The 18,029-nt window shown below is 41.1% G+C and overlaps 1 protein-coding gene across 2 annotated transcripts in view; it reads right to left on the minus strand.

Annotated features, from left to right (window-relative positions):
* Nucleotides 1–10,371: 10,371 nt before the first annotated feature.
* PRG4 (proteoglycan 4) overlaps nt 10,372–18,029 on the minus strand; it is a 181,296-nt gene continuing 173,638 nt past the window's right edge. For both annotated transcript variants that reach the window (XM_077452652.1, XM_077452651.1), the window contains 3 exons: nt 17,029–17,217; nt 13,813–13,938; nt 10,372–11,265 (listed from right to left, as the gene is read on the minus strand). In XM_077452652.1, the coding sequence (XP_077308778.1) occupies nt 11,165–11,265; nt 13,813–13,938; nt 17,029–17,217 (416 nt within the window). In that variant the 3' untranslated portion in view covers nt 10,372–11,164. The remainder of the gene's footprint in view (nt 11,266–13,812; nt 13,939–17,028; nt 17,218–18,029) is intronic.

Here is an 18,029-nt window from a genome sequence, read left to right on the forward strand (position 1 = left end):
ACCAAACCTTATGTCCGCCTTCCACTCCTTCCAAACATTGTCTAATTTTAAAATAAACCTATCCAAATTGGAAATTCTAAATATTAATATTCCCAATTCTACAGCTATGCAATGGAAACCTCAATTCCCCTTTCAATGGAAAGCAAACACGCTAAAATACCTAGGTACCCATCTTACCCCTCATCTCCACTACCTCTTTAGATGCAATTATATTTGCTTGCTCAACAATATTAAGTCAGACTTGAGACAATGGTCCTCTCTCCTAAATTCTTGGTTAGGTAAAATAAATATGATCAAAATGAGCATACTTCCACGTGTTTTCTTCATCTTTCAAATGTTGCCTCTGGGTGTGCCTATAGGGTTCTTCTCAATTCTACACACCATGATATCCCACTTTGTTTGGAAGGGCAGACATCATAAAATATCTTTTCCGTTCCAAAAATGCAGGAGGTGTGGCTCTTCCAAACTTTAAGGCATGCTATCATGCCATTGCATTATCCAGGTTCTCCGATTGGAAATATGCTAATGATACTAAATTGTGGGTACAACTGGAACATGAGCTGAGTGGTTCAGATCTGTCTACTATGCCATGGATCCCCCGCTCTTCTAGATCCTTTTCGCCTGTCTCGCCACTTAGTACCTCCACACTTGCAATCTGGGACTCTTTGCACAAAAAATTATCTTGGGAATCTAACAGACACACAAAAACCTCAGTACAATGAATCAATTAATTTAAAATTTTAACTCTTTTATTACATCCCACAGTGAACCCTTTTAATAGCCTTGCTACCTTGAGTACTGACAGTATTTTTTTTTTTCACTTAAATCCCAGATGGATAGTATGAGCTGCCCTTTGCCCCTATGGAGATGGTTATTACTTTCCATGAGCTTCTTATAACTGTATTCCCACACTCTGGCTATCTGGCCTACCAGTATGCAGTGTTGCTGGGATGGCTAAAGGAGGGTGTTTTTTTTTGGGAGTTGGGAGAGACTGTTCACTTGGGAGTGGAGGTCTGGCAGCCATGTGCAGTGGAGCTGGAATGGTAAAGGGTGTGCTGAAAATGAGGAAAAGAGTGCAGATCGAATAACTCTAAGGTCATTCTAGGTCTGGCAGCCTCAAAAGCGAGAACTGGCTAGGGTCTCCACTCCAATGTTTAGGCTTCCTCAAGTACAGTCTCAAGCATTATCAGTCACTGTTATGCTTTCGTCAGGGAGGTGGATGGGCCAGTCAATTTCATGTGCCAGCAGGAAAGGCATTAGGTGCCACCCTAGCATGTGTTTCTGAGGATGCTGACCCCTGCACTAAATCAAGGTTTAATTTGTCAGGATGTTTAACATTTGAGAGGCTATTGGACCAAATATGGGTATTCTCAATATAACAAATAAATAAGTTAATATAGTCCAGAACACAGATCACCACAAATATTTGGGGATGAGGTATGAATCGAGTATGTGCAAACTCAACCTGTTCGCAGAGCACAGTTCTAAGACATAGCAAACTAATGTGCAGTTTTGGCACCATAGCAACCAACAACCAGTAATCCACCTACTAGGCTTTGAATTTACATCAGATGTGTTAGAATGGCCAATAATGTTTGCTTTGTTATATGCAAGCCCCAAGGCTGGGTCCCCAGCAGTGTGTTGGGCAATAATGTCTGCTTTGATATATGCAAGCCATAAGGCTGGGTTCCCAGCAGTGTGTGTTGAAGTACATAACAAGAGCTAATTGCTATATTTATAAAAAAAAATTAGCTTTCCGCTGGATTTGGTTAAAAAAAATTGATAAAAGTTAGAATTTTCATGTTTCAGGGTTTATTTTCAAGGTAGGTATATTTTATTCCATTTTTTTTTCTTGGATTTTTTATTATTTTGTAGCGAACATTTGTTACTTACACAATCTGCTTTTTGTTTGCAGCACATCACCGCATACTTAATAATTAATGATAATAAGTTAATAATAATGAATAATAAAAAATAAAGTGTTATTATTGTGGAAGCAGAAGTGTGAGAGTAAAATGCAACTTTTTTTCAAGCAAATTTGAGCAGTGGCGCCTCCACCTTGGGGCAATCAACCACAACAAAAGTACTGTTGGTAGTTTAACAAATACCCAGATTGGAAAGTTGCACAGTTTTTAGAATCAGGTTTTACAGAAGGTTTTCATATCCCCTGTAACTTAGTGGATACTCCTCCTGTCCCATGTAAGTTAGGATCTGTGTTGCCCCAAGGTAGTTTCATCAAAGTTGCAAAGATTGACTTGTGCCAGATAGGAAGGCTTTAGAGTCCCTTCCATATTAGAAGTTGGTAGTGTCTTCTTTGGACAAGGTCCCTAAACAAACACATTCAGCTCATTCATTACATGTCCTTCCCAAAAGAGGGTTCAGTGAATGATGCACTTGACTTTTATCTGTGTGCAGTGCCATAAATGTCCTTAGATGCGGAAATCGCAGTCATGTCCACATACCTGGTTATTCTATAATGGTGGCTTATTCTTTATCCCTGTTTCATTAGAACAAGTACTGATTGTTGGCACTGGAACCATGTTTAATTTTGCTAATAGGTTAACCTTACTTTTACTGGGGAGCAAGGAAGGTAGACATTTGGTCTAATGGCAGCCAGCTGGAAGGGGTGCAAAGGGAGGCAAATGTAAGGTGGATAGTCATACCCAGGAAGACCTGGAGCTGTATGTTACCAGAAATTTATCACTTCTCCTAGCTAGATGGACTACCTGACATCCTGGTCTTACATGTTGCCTGGAAATTATGTGGATGCGCAGTAAATGTGGGAGCTAATTAGAGACATTAAATTTAATGTGTTGCGGTTATAGGTATTTTTCTTGGTTACTCTTATCATGTAATCTGATATGGTAGCTTGCAGGATCTGGTGCATGGCTAGTTTTGTGAACATGGTAAATAAGGCTGTCATTAACCACTTCCGAACCCCCCACCGTCGTTATACATTGGTACTTTGAAAAGGAGTATTGTTGTAATTGCAGCAGCTAGCCGCCATAACCCCGGTATCCTCTTCTTCCGCTGCTGGTCCACTTTCAGATAAAAGTGGTCTCTGCGGTCTCTGGACTGTACTCCGTGCCCTCTGCTGGTTACCGGAGCTGTCAGCAGCGGCAGAGGCAATCAGATGTTTTCTCTAGTCTGGCATAGAGACAAGTGAGGGGAAGATGGCCCCCACCCATCTCCATATCATTGCAGGGTGGAAGCAAAGTCAAAATGTCACTTCCACCCATATCTCTTAAAGGGCCATTTTTTTTTGCATTTAAATGACAATTTTTTTTTTTTTTTTGCATTTTAGTGTAAATATGAGATCTGAGGTCTTTTTGACCCCAAAGTAAAATAAATAAGAATTTTTTTTTATTTTTTTTTAACGTGCACCATCCCGATGAGCTTGCATGCAGAAGCGAACGCATACTTGAGTAGCACACGCATATGAAAACAATGTTCAAACCACACTTGTGAGATATCGTCGTGATCTGTAGAGCAAGAGAAATAATTCTATCCCTAGATCTCCTCCATGAGCGGGCGCAATTTTGCGTACCATTATCTTTCACAATATAAAAAAGTTGGGCTAACTTTACTGTTGTCTTATTTTTTTATTAAAAGAAGTGTATTTCTTTCCAAAAAAGTGGGCTTGTGAGACCGTTGTGCAAATACGGTGTGACAGAAAGTATTGAAACGACTGCCATTTTATTCTCTAGGGTGTTAGAAAAAAAGTATAATGTTTGGGGGTTCTAAGTAATTTTCTAGCAAAAAAAAATTTTTAACCACTTAACCACTGGGCACTTAAACCCCCTTCCTAACCAGACCAATTTTCAGCTTTCGGTTTTCTCACTTTACCCTTATGAAATTAATGTCCTTTTTTACACACAAACAGAGCTTTCTTTTGGTGGTATTTAATCACCACTGAGTTTTTTATTTTTTTTCTCTATAACTAATAAAAGACAGAAAATTCGGTAAAAAAAAAATAAAAAAAAATAAACAAAAATCGTAGTTTCTGTTAAAATGTATTGGCGAGTATTGGGGAGTATTGGGCGAGTATTGGCAGAGTATTGGGGAGTATTGGGGAGTATTGGCAGAGTATTGGCGAGTATTGGCAGAGTATTGCAGGGTATAGCAGGGTATGGCAGAGTGTTGGCAGAGTATTGCAGAGTATTGGCAGAGTATTGGTGAGTATTGCAGGGTATTGCAGAGTATTGGCAGGGTATTGCCACAGTATTGCACATTACTGCAGAGTATTGCACAGTATAGGCACAGAGCAGCGCTGTGGGCACTACAGATCCAGCCCACAGCGCTGCTAAAAATGATCTATCCCCCTCTCCCTTCTCCCCTCGCACTGTACAGTTCGGTACAGAGAGAGGAGGGAGGAATCGGTATCATGCCAAGTGATCGCTCCGTCATTTGATGGATCGATCACGTGGTAAATGGCAACTACAATTGGCCATGATCCGTGATGCGCCTGGGTCCTCCGGACCTGGGGGTCATGGATGTTTGTGGGAGCGTGCCCCAGGGGGCGCGCGAGAGCAACATTCTGTGAGGACGCCTGGAGGTGGAAACACCCCTCGACTAGGGCCTACTCATGCTTTTCCACCACCTATAAAACGTCCTCACGCATCGACTTAGCTTTTGCCAATCCAGCCATGCTTTCGGACGTGCTAGACGCCACGTACCTGCCCAGCGGGCTGTCGGACCACTGCCCCCTCCTCCTTAATGTCTGTTCCCCCACTTCCCGAAACTCGGCCCTTTGGCGCCTGGGAACCCAGTGGCTCTCCCATGCCGATTTGGTCAACACTATCCCGCCCCACCTTACGGAATACTGGCAAATTAATGCAGGGTCCTTCTCCCCAGAGATTACTTGGGACGCATTCAAGGCCTTCAGTAGAGGTCATTATATCTCCTCCATAGCTGGGATCCGTAGAGAACAAGCCACCACCATGACTGAATTACAAAGCAAGGTAGATACCCAGGCTGAGGCCTATGCAGCTGACCCCACTGACTCTAGTTTCGAGGCCCTTAATGCGACGAAACGAGAACTACACCTCCACCTCACAGAACTTGCCAGACTGGATCTTTACCGCAACAAGCAAAGGTTTTTTGAACAGGAGGACCGGAACGGTCGTCTCCTGGCAATGTTAGCTCAACACGACCTGCCCCTGACGGTGATACCTAGTGTGGTGTCCCCTTCAGGTGAATCGGTCTCCTCTCTTCCAGACATATTGGACGCATTTAGGCAATACTATAGTTCCCTTTATACCTCCGTACTGCCCTCGGATCTCAGGCCACAGGACCTGGCGCCTTGGCTGGACCCCCTGGCACTCGGCTGGCTCTCGAACGCCGAGAGAGAAAATTTGGTAAGGCCCATTACCCCGGAGGAGGTACGGAGGGCCATTTGCTCCTTTCCCGCAGGGAAATCCCCGGGTCCAGATGGCCTCCCTATGGAGTTCTAAAAAACCCACGGGGACCTACTTGCCCCCCAGCTGGCCCAGCTCTATACTCACTGTCTGGCGGAGGGCACCCTTCCCACCTCCATGAGCCATGCCCACATTATACTAATCCACAAGGCCCCTAAGGACCCCACATTATGTGCCTCATATAGGCCTATCGCCCTCCTAAATGCGGACTTCAAAATTCTTACCAAATTGCTCACTACGAGACTACAGCCCCTACTGCCGTCTGTGATAGAGACAGACCAGACTGGTTTTATGGCTAATAGAGCCACTGACATCAACTTACGACGCCTGTTTACTAACATCCACGCTCAGCACCTTACTGAGGGTTCCAGGGTGGTGGCCTCCCTAGACATAGAGAAGGCCTTCGACACTGTAGAGTGGCCTTTTCTGTGGGAGGACCTCCGCAAAATGGGGTTCCCCTTGGTATTTATTAAGTGGCTTCAGGCGCTCTATAGGCACCCCACGTCGGCCATTAAGTTGGGGGGGAGTCTTTCGCGGTCCTTCCCTTTGTCCAGGGGCACGAGACAGGGCTGCTCTCTTTCTCCGGCCCTATTCGCCATTGCAATGGAGCCACTGGCGGAGGCCTTACGTACCTCCCTGCATGTCAGGGGCCTGCGTGTTGGCTGGCTGGAGGAGAGGGTCGCCCTGTATGCGGACGACCTCCTTCTCTTCCTTAACGATGCAGACTCCTCACTCAGAGGGGCATTACAAATTCTTGACTCATTCTACACGATCACGGGCCTTAAGGTTAACTGGTCGAAGTCGCTTCTGTTCCCCATAGACCCAGCAGCTTGCGACACTGCCCCCCCTGATTTACCCCTACAGTGGGTGGAGACCTTCAGGTACCTTGGGGTTGTGGTCTCGAGGCAGGCTTCGGACTTCGTACCCCTAAATCTATCCCCAGTGGTTCATGAGACACGGCTGCGTCTGAAGGCATGGAAGTCACTACCCCTATCATTGCTAGGGCGGATAAACCTGATAAAAATGAAAATCCTACCGAAATTTATCTACCTACTCCGCCAATCTCCACATTGGATTCCCAAATCCTTTTTCTCCCATCTGCACAGTCTGTTTGCCTCCTTCATCTGGGGAAACCAGTCCCCCAGGTATGGATGGTCAACAATTACGCGTCCGTCCTCCCAGGGAGGACTGGCGTGCCCTGACCTGTACAAATATTTCCTAGCCACCCAGCTGGTTACAGCAGCTTGGTGGCTCACTCCTGATAAGACAAACCCTGCCACCTTGGTTGAAGCGGCGGTGTTGGGGTCGCTGGAGGCGTTGAAATTTTTACTCTATCGTGGCCCGAAGGCCCCGTACCCACTGACCCCCTCCATGCGCACCACGTTACGTGCATGGGGGGTAGGACTTAAAATTGAAAAATACCCTACCAATGCACTTTCCCCAGCTGCCCCCTTGTGGCAAAACCCCACCCTGGAGCAGTTTTACAAGCTGCCTGAACCCCATGCTTGGACTAAATTCAATATTAGAACAGTGGACCAGGTGATTTCTGACCAATCGCTGGCTCCACTCCCCAAGTTGATTTCTGATTTCAACGTCCCGCAGAGTTATTTTTTAAGGTATCTACAACTCTCCCATGCCTTCAGGTGCCAGTTCTCCAGCTCTCCCCCCCAGGTTGTCCAATCCACACTGGAGGGCCTCCTCAAGTCCAGCTGTGACACTAAGCCCACCTCAACACTTTACTCCCATTTGATAATGACCTCCCTCCCTACTTTGGGAAAACTTAGAGATAAGTGGGTGCGAGACATTCCCACCTTTGATAACGATGATTGGGATGACATGTGGGACTTCCCCTTCAGATCCCTGGTCTCCCTGAGAGATCGGCTGATACAGTTTAAGATGGCCCACCGAGCAAATTTCACCCCATACAGACTGCACAAAATGAACCCCGCCTCCCCCCCGGGATGTTGGCGTTGTGGGACATTACCAGGGGACTTCATTCATATTTTTTGGACCTGCCCAGCCATTGTTGACTATTGGAAGGAGATACTAGGGGTCATTACACAGGTCACCTCCATATCGCTCCCACTCTCTATAGAAACCTGCATACTGGGCCTGCTAGATCATCTAATTCCCACTGTGGCGCGGCGCACCCTAGCTGGGCTACTTCTCTTCTATGCCCGCAAGGCCATTGCGCTCAGCTGGCGTAAGCCCACTCCTCCCCCTCTCTCCCTGTGGAAAAAATTGGTGAACGAAAGCCTGCCTCTCTACAAGGACTGCTATGTTAATAGAGGTTGCCCGCAAAAATATAACAAGGTCTGGTCCAGCTGGCTGGCGGATGCCTCCACGGCCTCAGACCCACAGCCTACTTAACGCATTTTCGTTTGTTAATAAATGGGAATATGCACTAGTGGAAATGTTGTATAGCTGAGTAGCGTGGTTTAGTCCTGAGTCGTCCTACTGCACATGGAGACGGCCCTCTGTGGCCGGTGAGATGCCTTGAATTCTCCGACATGTTTTGTATGTAACGCACTTATATTGCAAGTCTTTACACGTCACGCCTGTAACACTAATCGTGACCAATGTCTGTGTTTTTGTTTTTGTTTTTGTCTGTTTTGTTTTGCTTTTGGTTGCTTGTTCACTGTCTAAACTCCAATAAACAGATTTGCAAAAAAAAAAAACATTCTGTGAGGACATCCATGAACGCCCTTCTAGAATAAGCCAACCGCGCTGTAGCCGTCTTTCGGCTATGGCCCGGTCGGCATGTGGTTAACTTGTAAACGACAAAGAAAGAGGCTCGGCCCTTAAGTGGTTAAAACCATTTAAGAGCTGGGGAGGTGCATAGCTGCAATGGTGGTTTACTGGTTTGGCACAGGGAGTGAGGAACACAAATTATACTTTAGGAGGGATGGAGTCTATTTAAACTCAGAAAATATATGTAATTTGTAGAAATGCAGAACAGAATACAAACAATCATGATGGTGTGGAGGTGCATTCAAACATAAGGTCTCAAGCCTGAGGTGTTATGAGGGTTTGTGGAGGAGAATTGAAGACATTTATGTGTGTGGGGGAACCCATCTAGGATACATCATGCTGTGGCTTCATCTGGTCCTGTGGTTGGTGGTATGGGATGAAGGTAAGTAGTGGAATCTGTGTCAGGTTCTGTTATTGTCCTGGAGTCAGTGTGGTGAGTTGGGGGCATAGCAGGTAACAGAGTGGACCACAGAAACAATACTGTTAGTGATGTAGTTGCTGTTTATCTTATGCACTTTCAAAGATCATTAGCCTATGCTTGATTTAAAAATTATACTTGATTATGTATTTTTACAATATTAGAATGTAATTTTTTTAATGAAGGGGCCAACCTGGCCATTAATATCGAATGCAGTGTTGGCTGCTTTTGTTACGAGATTAAGGGTTGGGATTTGGGATGTTTGATGTAGGATTAAGGATACCACTGCTGTGACCGAAGCATGCACTGCAGCCAACTGACACAGTATATACTGAAATGGAAAGGGCCATATTCAGAGATTAGTGTTAGAATAGCTTACCCAAGGTATACTTCCACATGGAACTAAAAGAGACTGCGTTATACTCAAGGTTATTCTTAGAAATGTGCAATTGGTTTTGGTCCGAATACAATTCAGAAAAAAATTTTGTTGGGTCGGTAAAGTCACAAGGGGGAGGGGTCAAACGCCAATGTCATCAGGTGACTCTGCCCCTAAGCTATTTTAGAAATGTACGTTTCTGGCAGTTGGCTGAGAGCCTTTGACCAGACCAGAGGTTTTTGTTTTTTCCGGGTCTGGCGGTGCAGCATGATTAAGGATGCATCTACATTGGGGGAATTTTCAAAAAATCATGTACTGTATTTATTCACTTTTTACACTTTTTTGGTGAATGGGTAGGGGTACTATGTACCACATACTCATTCACATAGGGGAGAGGCAGAATCTTGCTAAAGGGTCTTCCAGATTCCAATATGGGGGGGCAGAGCCATTTTAAGGGCATGTGGCCTGGTATGGTTTCTGACCTACCGGGTTGCATTCTCAAATAAAAAAACTAAAAGGAAACTAAACGAATTCCAAAACAAAACAATAACATTAAATTAGTAACATAAATCTATCAGAAACTAAACTAGATACATTTTTCTGTTCTGCACATTATCCTACTGCTCCAAAACTGAATAGTGCCCTGAGGATAATTGACTGAGAAAGCTCCACATGCAAAGCCCAGTACCCAAAGGTCAGATTTTGAAGGTGGTAAAAAGAGTGGTAGCCTAATCCTATATATCCTATATATGCCATGCCTAAATTCCAAAAAATCTTGAACTCTTGGGTCATAAACTCATTGCCCCTCCTTCCAACTTCTACATGGTTTATTTGAATCTTATTAACAAAACACATACCCCAGCGGAATGTATCATGTAATATTTTGGCTCAGTAATTAGAAGCATTGTGCCACTCCTTGATTTGTCTGCTCCCCTGGGCTCCACGAACAAGCTCTATTTATCACCTTATTGGAGTACCTATCTGCAACCCTCCTTCTCTCTTTCTGCCCTTTCTTAGTCCTTGACCCCTGCTTCAGTAGGTTACTTGTTGTTTTTTATGTTAAATAAATAAACAAGAAGGGTTTCACTGATAGATGTGCATCACCAATTACCAAAACCATCCATTCCATTCTCTGTGCTCCTTCATAAGCATTTTTTAAACTGCATAAAACTGTAAAATGTGCCATGAAAACAATGTACCTTTCAAGTTGTTGTCTCTCTCATGCTGAGAGCCTCCACATTGATAAAGAGATTCAGGGTATAGTGTCAAAAGATTTGAATCTTGTTTTACTGAAATGTCCATGGATTTCAGTATAACAAGTTTGGTACACTAGATTTTACAAAGTCTTCTAAATATATTTTATATATGGACAATGTTTTCAGTTTTTATAGTAAATGACAATAAACCAGCACATTAAAAGATAATTTATTAACATTTTTATAAGAAACAAACTTGTGTTTAAATATATGCACTTTTCTGATTTGGTCACTCACATTTGGTCAATAAATTTACTGGAAAATACGCTCCTATAAATTTCCCCTTCCCTCAAACATTCTTCTACAGACAGAAATTAAATTTTTTTGTACTGTGGTTCTGCTGTAAAGCTTTTTATTACCTTCCTGTAGTGCTGTTTTGTGGCAGGCAGCCAAAAAAAATTACATGGGACATTGTCCAAGTTCCATCACTTTTCTTTGGTCTTAATAAAGCCTATTGGTATCGTATACTGCTGTTTCAAATTGTACTGCTGTGTTGTGTTATATATACTTGTGGCAATGTTTTGCCTAGACTGAATGAGCTAAAAGCTAAAAAAAAACTCTGGGATTTTTTTTACTTAAGAAGCAAAGTGTAAATTCACTTAGCCTATGACATAAAATAAAGCAGTGTTCACTTCAATCATCCAAATCTCTGCATGAAAATATCCTGTTCTGGATTTTAATTACCCTGGCACGTGACTGGGTAATCAAAGTAAGCACAGTCTCACTTCGTTTACTAAGCTTACTGAACTTTTACTTTGCAAATTGATTATTTACCTTAAGTGAACAATCTTTTTTATCAATAGTCATCTGCTGGAGGAGAAAAATAGATGCACACCAGTTTTGAATTCATAACAAGTAGTCTAAAGTTTAGGTTTCAAGCAAATTAATACCATATAGCGGTCCTTCAAAGATGTTTAATTAAAATTTACAATTTGGTATCTTCCGTTCATTCTTTGCACTTGTAAAAGTCCTTTGTTGTTTTCTGCTCAGCCTCAGCTGGGGGTTTAATGGCAACTTTGCTTGACATGTTGATGTTGTAATATTTGTCTGTAAAGAAAAAGCATTTTTGTAAATCTTCTCAGAAATGACCAAATTGTTTTCATTTGTTTTCACCATTAGATTGTCATAATTTAATTGCCGTACCATAAAGATATTTCTTGGCAAAATGCATAGTTAAAATGTGTTTATATACAGTATATATACAGTTGGAAACCTGGTCCGCCAATCTTGTGATCCACAAATTGGAGGAAGTGTGGAGCACTGGACCATTGTTTTTAATAGCTGTTCTAGTAAGAACTAGAGCCCAGGGAATGTTTCCTCTTCTAGGCAGATATCCAGGAGCAGCAACTTTATAACAGCAAATATCTCATAAAATGGTGTATGGTGAGGAAAGTGGCACACACATTATTGTAAGGTCCAGAAGTTAATTTGTATTGAAAGAAATGTTCACATAAAAAAATAGTGTATTTTGGAAGTTTAAAGGGTTCCCCTGAAGATAACATACAATGGAATCAGTAATAGTTATACTTTCTATATCTTCTTTTATACCTGATGAAGAGAAATCCGAAACATATATGCTTTTATTTGAGCACATCTTCCAATAAAACATACCAACTGGCTTGTACAATAATGTATCTGGTGCTCATCCTATGACATATCAAAATCATGATCTAGGCACCCTTGCCAGATATCCATCATTTAGTGCTGCACCCATCTGCAAATTGCACTGCAGTTAAGCAATACAGCTTGATTCTGGACCTGCCCCTTTCTTAAAATGCATAATGGACTAGCAGCGCAGTGATGAGGTCATCTCTGTGCTTGTCCTGATACTACTTTGCAAGCATCAGAATCTGGTTGACTCAAAGTGCTGACTCTATCTCGGAGTCTATGACCTTTTGTGCAGGACATTCATTGAGGGTTATATAAAGAGAGATGTAGATATGGATGCTAAATCATTAATCTTAATAAATAAACTTATTAAATAAATATATTTATTTTAATATCAGCTTTTTATTTTAATATCAGCTGGTGTTCAGATTTATGCCCTGTACACACTGTCGGACATTCCGGATTCAGATTTTTTCTGACGGATTTTGGCCCAAACTTGTCTTGAATACACACGGTTGTACAAATTTGTCGGAAAATCCGATCATTCAGAACGAGGTGACGTACAACACGTACGACAGGATTATAAAGAGGCCAGTAGCCAATAGCTTTCATCTCGTAATTTATTATGAGCATGCGTTGCACTTTGTGCGTCAGAATTGTCTACACACGATCGCATTTTGTTGTCAGAAAATTTTAGATCCAGATCTCAAACTTTGTGTGTTGGAAATTCCAACGGAAAAAGTTCGAAGGAGCCCACTCAGAATTTCTGACAACACAGTCCGATCGCACATTTTCCGTCGGAAAGTCCGACTGTGTGTACAGGGCATTAAAGAGGAAAATATCTCTTCACGTCAGAGAAATCTCCCCTTTCTACTGTAGTTCTAGGAAAAAATCTCCCTGAAGGGACACAGACAAAAAAATGGCAGGGGTCAAATTCATATCATACCATTCTTAACCTTTCCCTACTCTATCCAAAAATCAAAAGGCTTTACGTACACTCATATGTGATATTCTAATAGTACCAACTCTTCTGAAAATTTACCAAAAGTCCATGATTGACTTTGCAAAAATCTTCTTTTGAGACTTTAAAGGCAACCAAAACAAACAAACAAAAAAAAAAAAACAGTATATAAAAAATCTTGACTTTATTAAATATGAATATAAAATTATAAAAATAAAAAATGGTACACCATTATTAGCCATCAGGAAATAACAGTTAACACATATTCAACTCTGAATATATTCAACTGTGTGTGTTCAGAAAGTGGCTTTCTGGAGAGGTGTGCTTCCACATTGTCTAAGGACAGGACATTTGATATTCAAATTGCGATTGTTATAATTTCATGAGTATAAGATTGTAAGTGTTATACAGACAAATTAAAAGTTCAATGTATGAATTATGTGATGTTATGAGATCCCAGTTTTGTTTTTATCTGATTTCAGAATGGTGCTTTTTCACCACTGAGGAAGGAAAAGAGAAATAAAGACTCAAAAAGCATTGGGTTACCAGTATAAGGACTTGCTAATGATGGTTATATGTTATGAGTCTGATCTGGGAGTACTATTTAGTTGAATATATGTTGGATATTTGTTACCAATATGTCCATGTTGAATATGTTAACCATTATGTGCTAATGATTAATGATTGTGTACACATCGTTTTTTAATTTGGAATTTTTTGGACAATTTTTTATTGATATTTAATAAAGTTGAGATTTTTTTTGAATATATTCTTTTGTTTTGGTTGCCTTCAAAGTCCCAAGAGAGGCTCTTTGCAAAGTCTGTACAGCATTACAGGGATGATGGCCACCCCATATGCAACAGAGAAATAATAGTTTATTCAAATGTCCAAGACTAAATATGATTATAGCAAATGTAAATATGTGTTATGTACTTTCCATGCATTTCTGAACACTATGAAGTGCAGAGGGTACCATGCATTTTTTTTTGTGTTTGTTTTTGTTACATGCATATATAGAAACTTACCTTTAGTAAAGACAAAATAATCGAATCCATCTTGCTTTTGAGGATTAGGTAGTGATACAGCAGAGACAATGTTGTTAGGGATACCTCTCCAAGTTGAGCGAATTGAACGTTCTTCATGAAGGATTCCTGAATGTAATAAACATTAACAGATGCAATGAAAGTACAGGAGTCAATTTGGTATATGTGTATCCATCTTACCATCAAAAGATCAGAACAGATGCACAGTTTTGATTATGCTTCAATGCATGCACAAAGTTGTTCCTTTGTCTCAAAGTAGTGAGAGACCTTGCTTATGGTAGGTTGTATAGTCAGTCCATTGCAAATTATTTGATTACTTAACAATTCCTTTTTTTCCTCTATCATCACTTCAGGGACACAAGATTCTTGAAGTTATATGTTTTCACTGCTGCCCTCAGAAACAAACTATAGGCCAGCCCCAGGATCTATAACCCCTCTTACAAACACTATGTTCAGTTTTTCTTAGTGTTCTTAGAAGGATAGATGACTTTTCTCAGCTCTGCTTTTTTAAGACCTTTTCAATCAACAGTCAACAGCTGCTGGTAGTTTCAAAGGAAACTTTGCTGATCTGGGAGCCTGTTTAGTGCAGCCATTGAGAGCAGGTTATCTCAGCCAACATGCTTATGAATTCCACTGTGACAGCCATGCTAAGACATGTTGCTGCATGGCATATCTGGATGTACCCTTTGGGTGGTGGATCCTGCATGTTGGGGCTTCCTAGCACTGTGGATCCTCTCTAGGTCCTCTCTGTGGCTTGCCTTTTCCAGACCTGTAAAATGTGCTACTTTTGCTCCAATGGGCATACAGTAGAGTGACCTCATACTAAAGGTGGTCATGAACAGCCCAACCTTCCCCTGCATGTGATGCATGTTAAAAGATTGGCCTGTATAGGAAGAACCTGGTGGTTCCTAACAAGCACTTCTAAGCATCAGAAATGCTTGTTATTTTTACACAAACTTAAGTTTTTAAAATCTTTCTGCAAAGAAACAAATCATCCTCCCTTTTCAAGTTGATAAAATGAAAACATTTCTAAATGCAAATGTCGTAAGTGAGTAGCAAAAACATAGTGACAGTTGTCTCTCTTCCCACAGTTCTTAAGGAGACATCTGCTTAGTTATGGCCACCCTATAATAAACTTAATAAACTCATTCCCCACATTTATTACCTTTTGTACCACCAATCCCTCCCTTTAGAATGTAAGCTCTACAAGCAGGGCCCTCCTGTCCCTTCTGTATTGAACTGTACTGTAATTGTGCTGTACCCCCTCTACATTGTAAAGTGCTGCATAAACTGTTGACGCTATATAAATCGTGTATAATAATAATATAATAATATTACTATGAAAGGTACTATTTGTATTATGGCTATGCCAATGACCTCATCCAGACAGAGAAAAAAAATCAGTCTGGAATCATGAGGTCTATGGCCAAATGTACCATATATAAGCATTTACTTGTATTGTGTGTATTGTGTTCAGCAAGACAGCTTTTGGACAACTTTGTTGGCGTTTTTAGAGCAGTCTTCAGCTTTAGAGCAGTCTTCAGCTTCAGTTTGAGTATGTTAAGCACAGATCTAAATGGGAATTTAATGTGTCACTAAACCCACATCATAAAAAACTATCAGTAAATTCTGTATTGCATGCTGTTCACTCAGTCCCTATGAGATTTATTTTTTGTATTCTGCAAAAAAACTGGTTCATCTTGCTTCTCTTTATCTCATCCTTCTGTTCATGTCCCCAATTTAACCAGGGATTTTGCAGCTGTGGTGGCAACTCTGCACATGCTTAGTCTTCAGTGTGTTTCTATGCAGAGCATTTCCTCCCTATCACATCTGAGCAGCCCATGTGACTATAGAGTCACAAATGTGGTAAATGACAGCCCACTGACTTCTTCCTCTATGCCCACTAGCCAGCTAAACTCAACATGGGCAGGATTTTAAATGTAGATTAATGGAAGCTTCACCTCCCTCTTATTCTAAGACAAAAGCTAGAGGGAGAAGACAGAGCCTGTGACTAGCAGAAATCTGCTGACACCATGTTATTACCAAAAATAATAAAGATTTAATTTCAAATATATATTTGTATAACAATTTAAAACAGTTTATATTAATTATTTTTACTCTGTATTCCAGAGGCAGTTTTTTTTTTCAATTTGTGACCAGTAGCAGAGGACTATAAACTCCTGCTGCTTATGTTTCCCTGTAGACAGGCTGGGAAAGCTCTAGCTCATGTGACAGCTATATGTCAAATAGGAAATACTTAGATGTTTTTTCTATTAAAATAATTACAGTGCCATCATCCATATATAGAAATAGAGGAGACTATGTAAATTGTACAGTGTGTATTTAGTATCACTTTGTCTTTTGCCAGCTCAAATTTAACTCCATATTGAACAATCTCTAGATAGATTTAAAATTAACTTTTAAAGATTCAGCAAAACTATTTAAAGCTTGCCATACACTTCTCTTGTACAGACTAAAGCCCTTGTGAGCAAGGCCTAGTGGAGAAAACTGCAAAGAAGTATGCTCTTATTAGCTGGTTTATAATTTGTGTATACAGCTCCCTTGACAGTCTTTTCTTAAGGCAACAATAGCATTAAGCAGAGATGGATTTCTGTCCTAGCAAACTAAGTTTACCTCAAGATTGTTTGGTACAATGAGTCTGGACAAGCTTGCACAAGCTCATGAACATATGCTCAAATTACAATCATCCAATGTTTATGGGCATTTTGACCTCTTGAATAGTACACAGCACTCATGTAATGGCAAGGAGAGTGGGCCTAAACACTTACATGCCGCAAACATGCATCCTTAGTGGCTCATTGCATGCTCCAAGGACAGTAACTGAGCTATCTCTACTTATGATCAGGAGGTGACAGGATGGGCTCTCGATCATGTAGCCACTGTGACAACCAATCACAGTGGTCCATCCCGCATACCCACCTTATAACCCAGTTAAAAGGCCACCGTGGGCAGGTGGGCAGAAAGCGGTTAAGCTGTAAACACTTCTAAAACGTCCCTTCTTATTGAGCTTTAAAGAAGTGTATCATTTCAATAAAAGCAACTTAAATTAAAACCTTAAACGCTCTTATTTGTGTGTGGAAGTTACTACCAAATTATTAGCTACAGAATTATATTTCTAATTATAAAGCACCTTAAACACTATAATATTAATGCATATAGCTTGATAGTGGAAATTACCTAAAGGTTGTGGAATGTTAGTGAATGTACGGCGAATCTCTATGCGATGTCTCACAATGTCTCGTGGAAAGCGGAACTTCACAGTCTGAACCTTCTGGGAGTATATAGGGTAATTTACACTGGGCTGTTTCTTTTTGGTGCACCGTTTAGTCTGTTCTTGACGGAATGTGTATTTTTGAACATTTCCACCTATAAAAGAATAATTTCAAAATCATACTTAAAATAATTAAAAGCAATGTAGCAGAAAATGCGCAATTGGTGTGGGCAAATATTGTGGTCCACTTCGATTATAAAGCAAACCTGTCATTAGAAAAAATTGTGTGGGGAGGGGGGAGGGGGTCATTGCCTGCATCAGATAACTTAGCATGCCTAGTCTGTATAATTGTTAGATGTAAAGTATTGAACAAAGAGCATGGCAGCCAGGCAACTTAGGCCCCTTTCACACGAACAGGCTGTCTAGCCGTTTTTCTTCCATCCATCAATGGACAACAATGCATTCCTATGGACAAGTGGATAACCATCCGTTACCATCTGTTAACCTCAGCTTCCAAGTTAACATACGTTTTGAAGAAATCAATTTTTTTGGTTTATCAGTGAACCTATGACCAAGGCAGTAGTTGGACAATAAGAAGTACATTGGAAGTACATCCCCAGTACATCCCCAAGGAGAAACATGGTCAGAGATGTCCCCCAGGAGCAACTAATAAACCTGGTGCATGAAAGGCCAGGCTTGTGTGGCTCAACATGTTGGGACCACAGTGATAAAGTGGCAAAATTGTTGGAATCCATTGCACTATACAGATAGCACACAGAAGAACAAGGACAAAGCAAGGACAAGTCACTCACTGAAAACTGCAATGCAGCATGAGAGGAGCAATGCTTTTTAGGTAATGTCATCAAAGCCACAGAAACTGCTGTAAAAGGATCAAAACGGATGGAAAAACTGAAGTTATATGGGTAAATAAACGGATGTAAACGGATGTTAACAGAAAGAAAGACGG

Source organism: Lithobates pipiens, unplaced genomic scaffold (assembly GCF_037356315.1).
Source record: "Lithobates pipiens isolate NorthernLeopardFrog02 unplaced genomic scaffold, aLitPip1_a1.2 Scaffold_23, whole genome shotgun sequence".
NCBI lineage: Eukaryota > Metazoa > Chordata > Amphibia > Anura > Ranidae > Lithobates > Lithobates pipiens.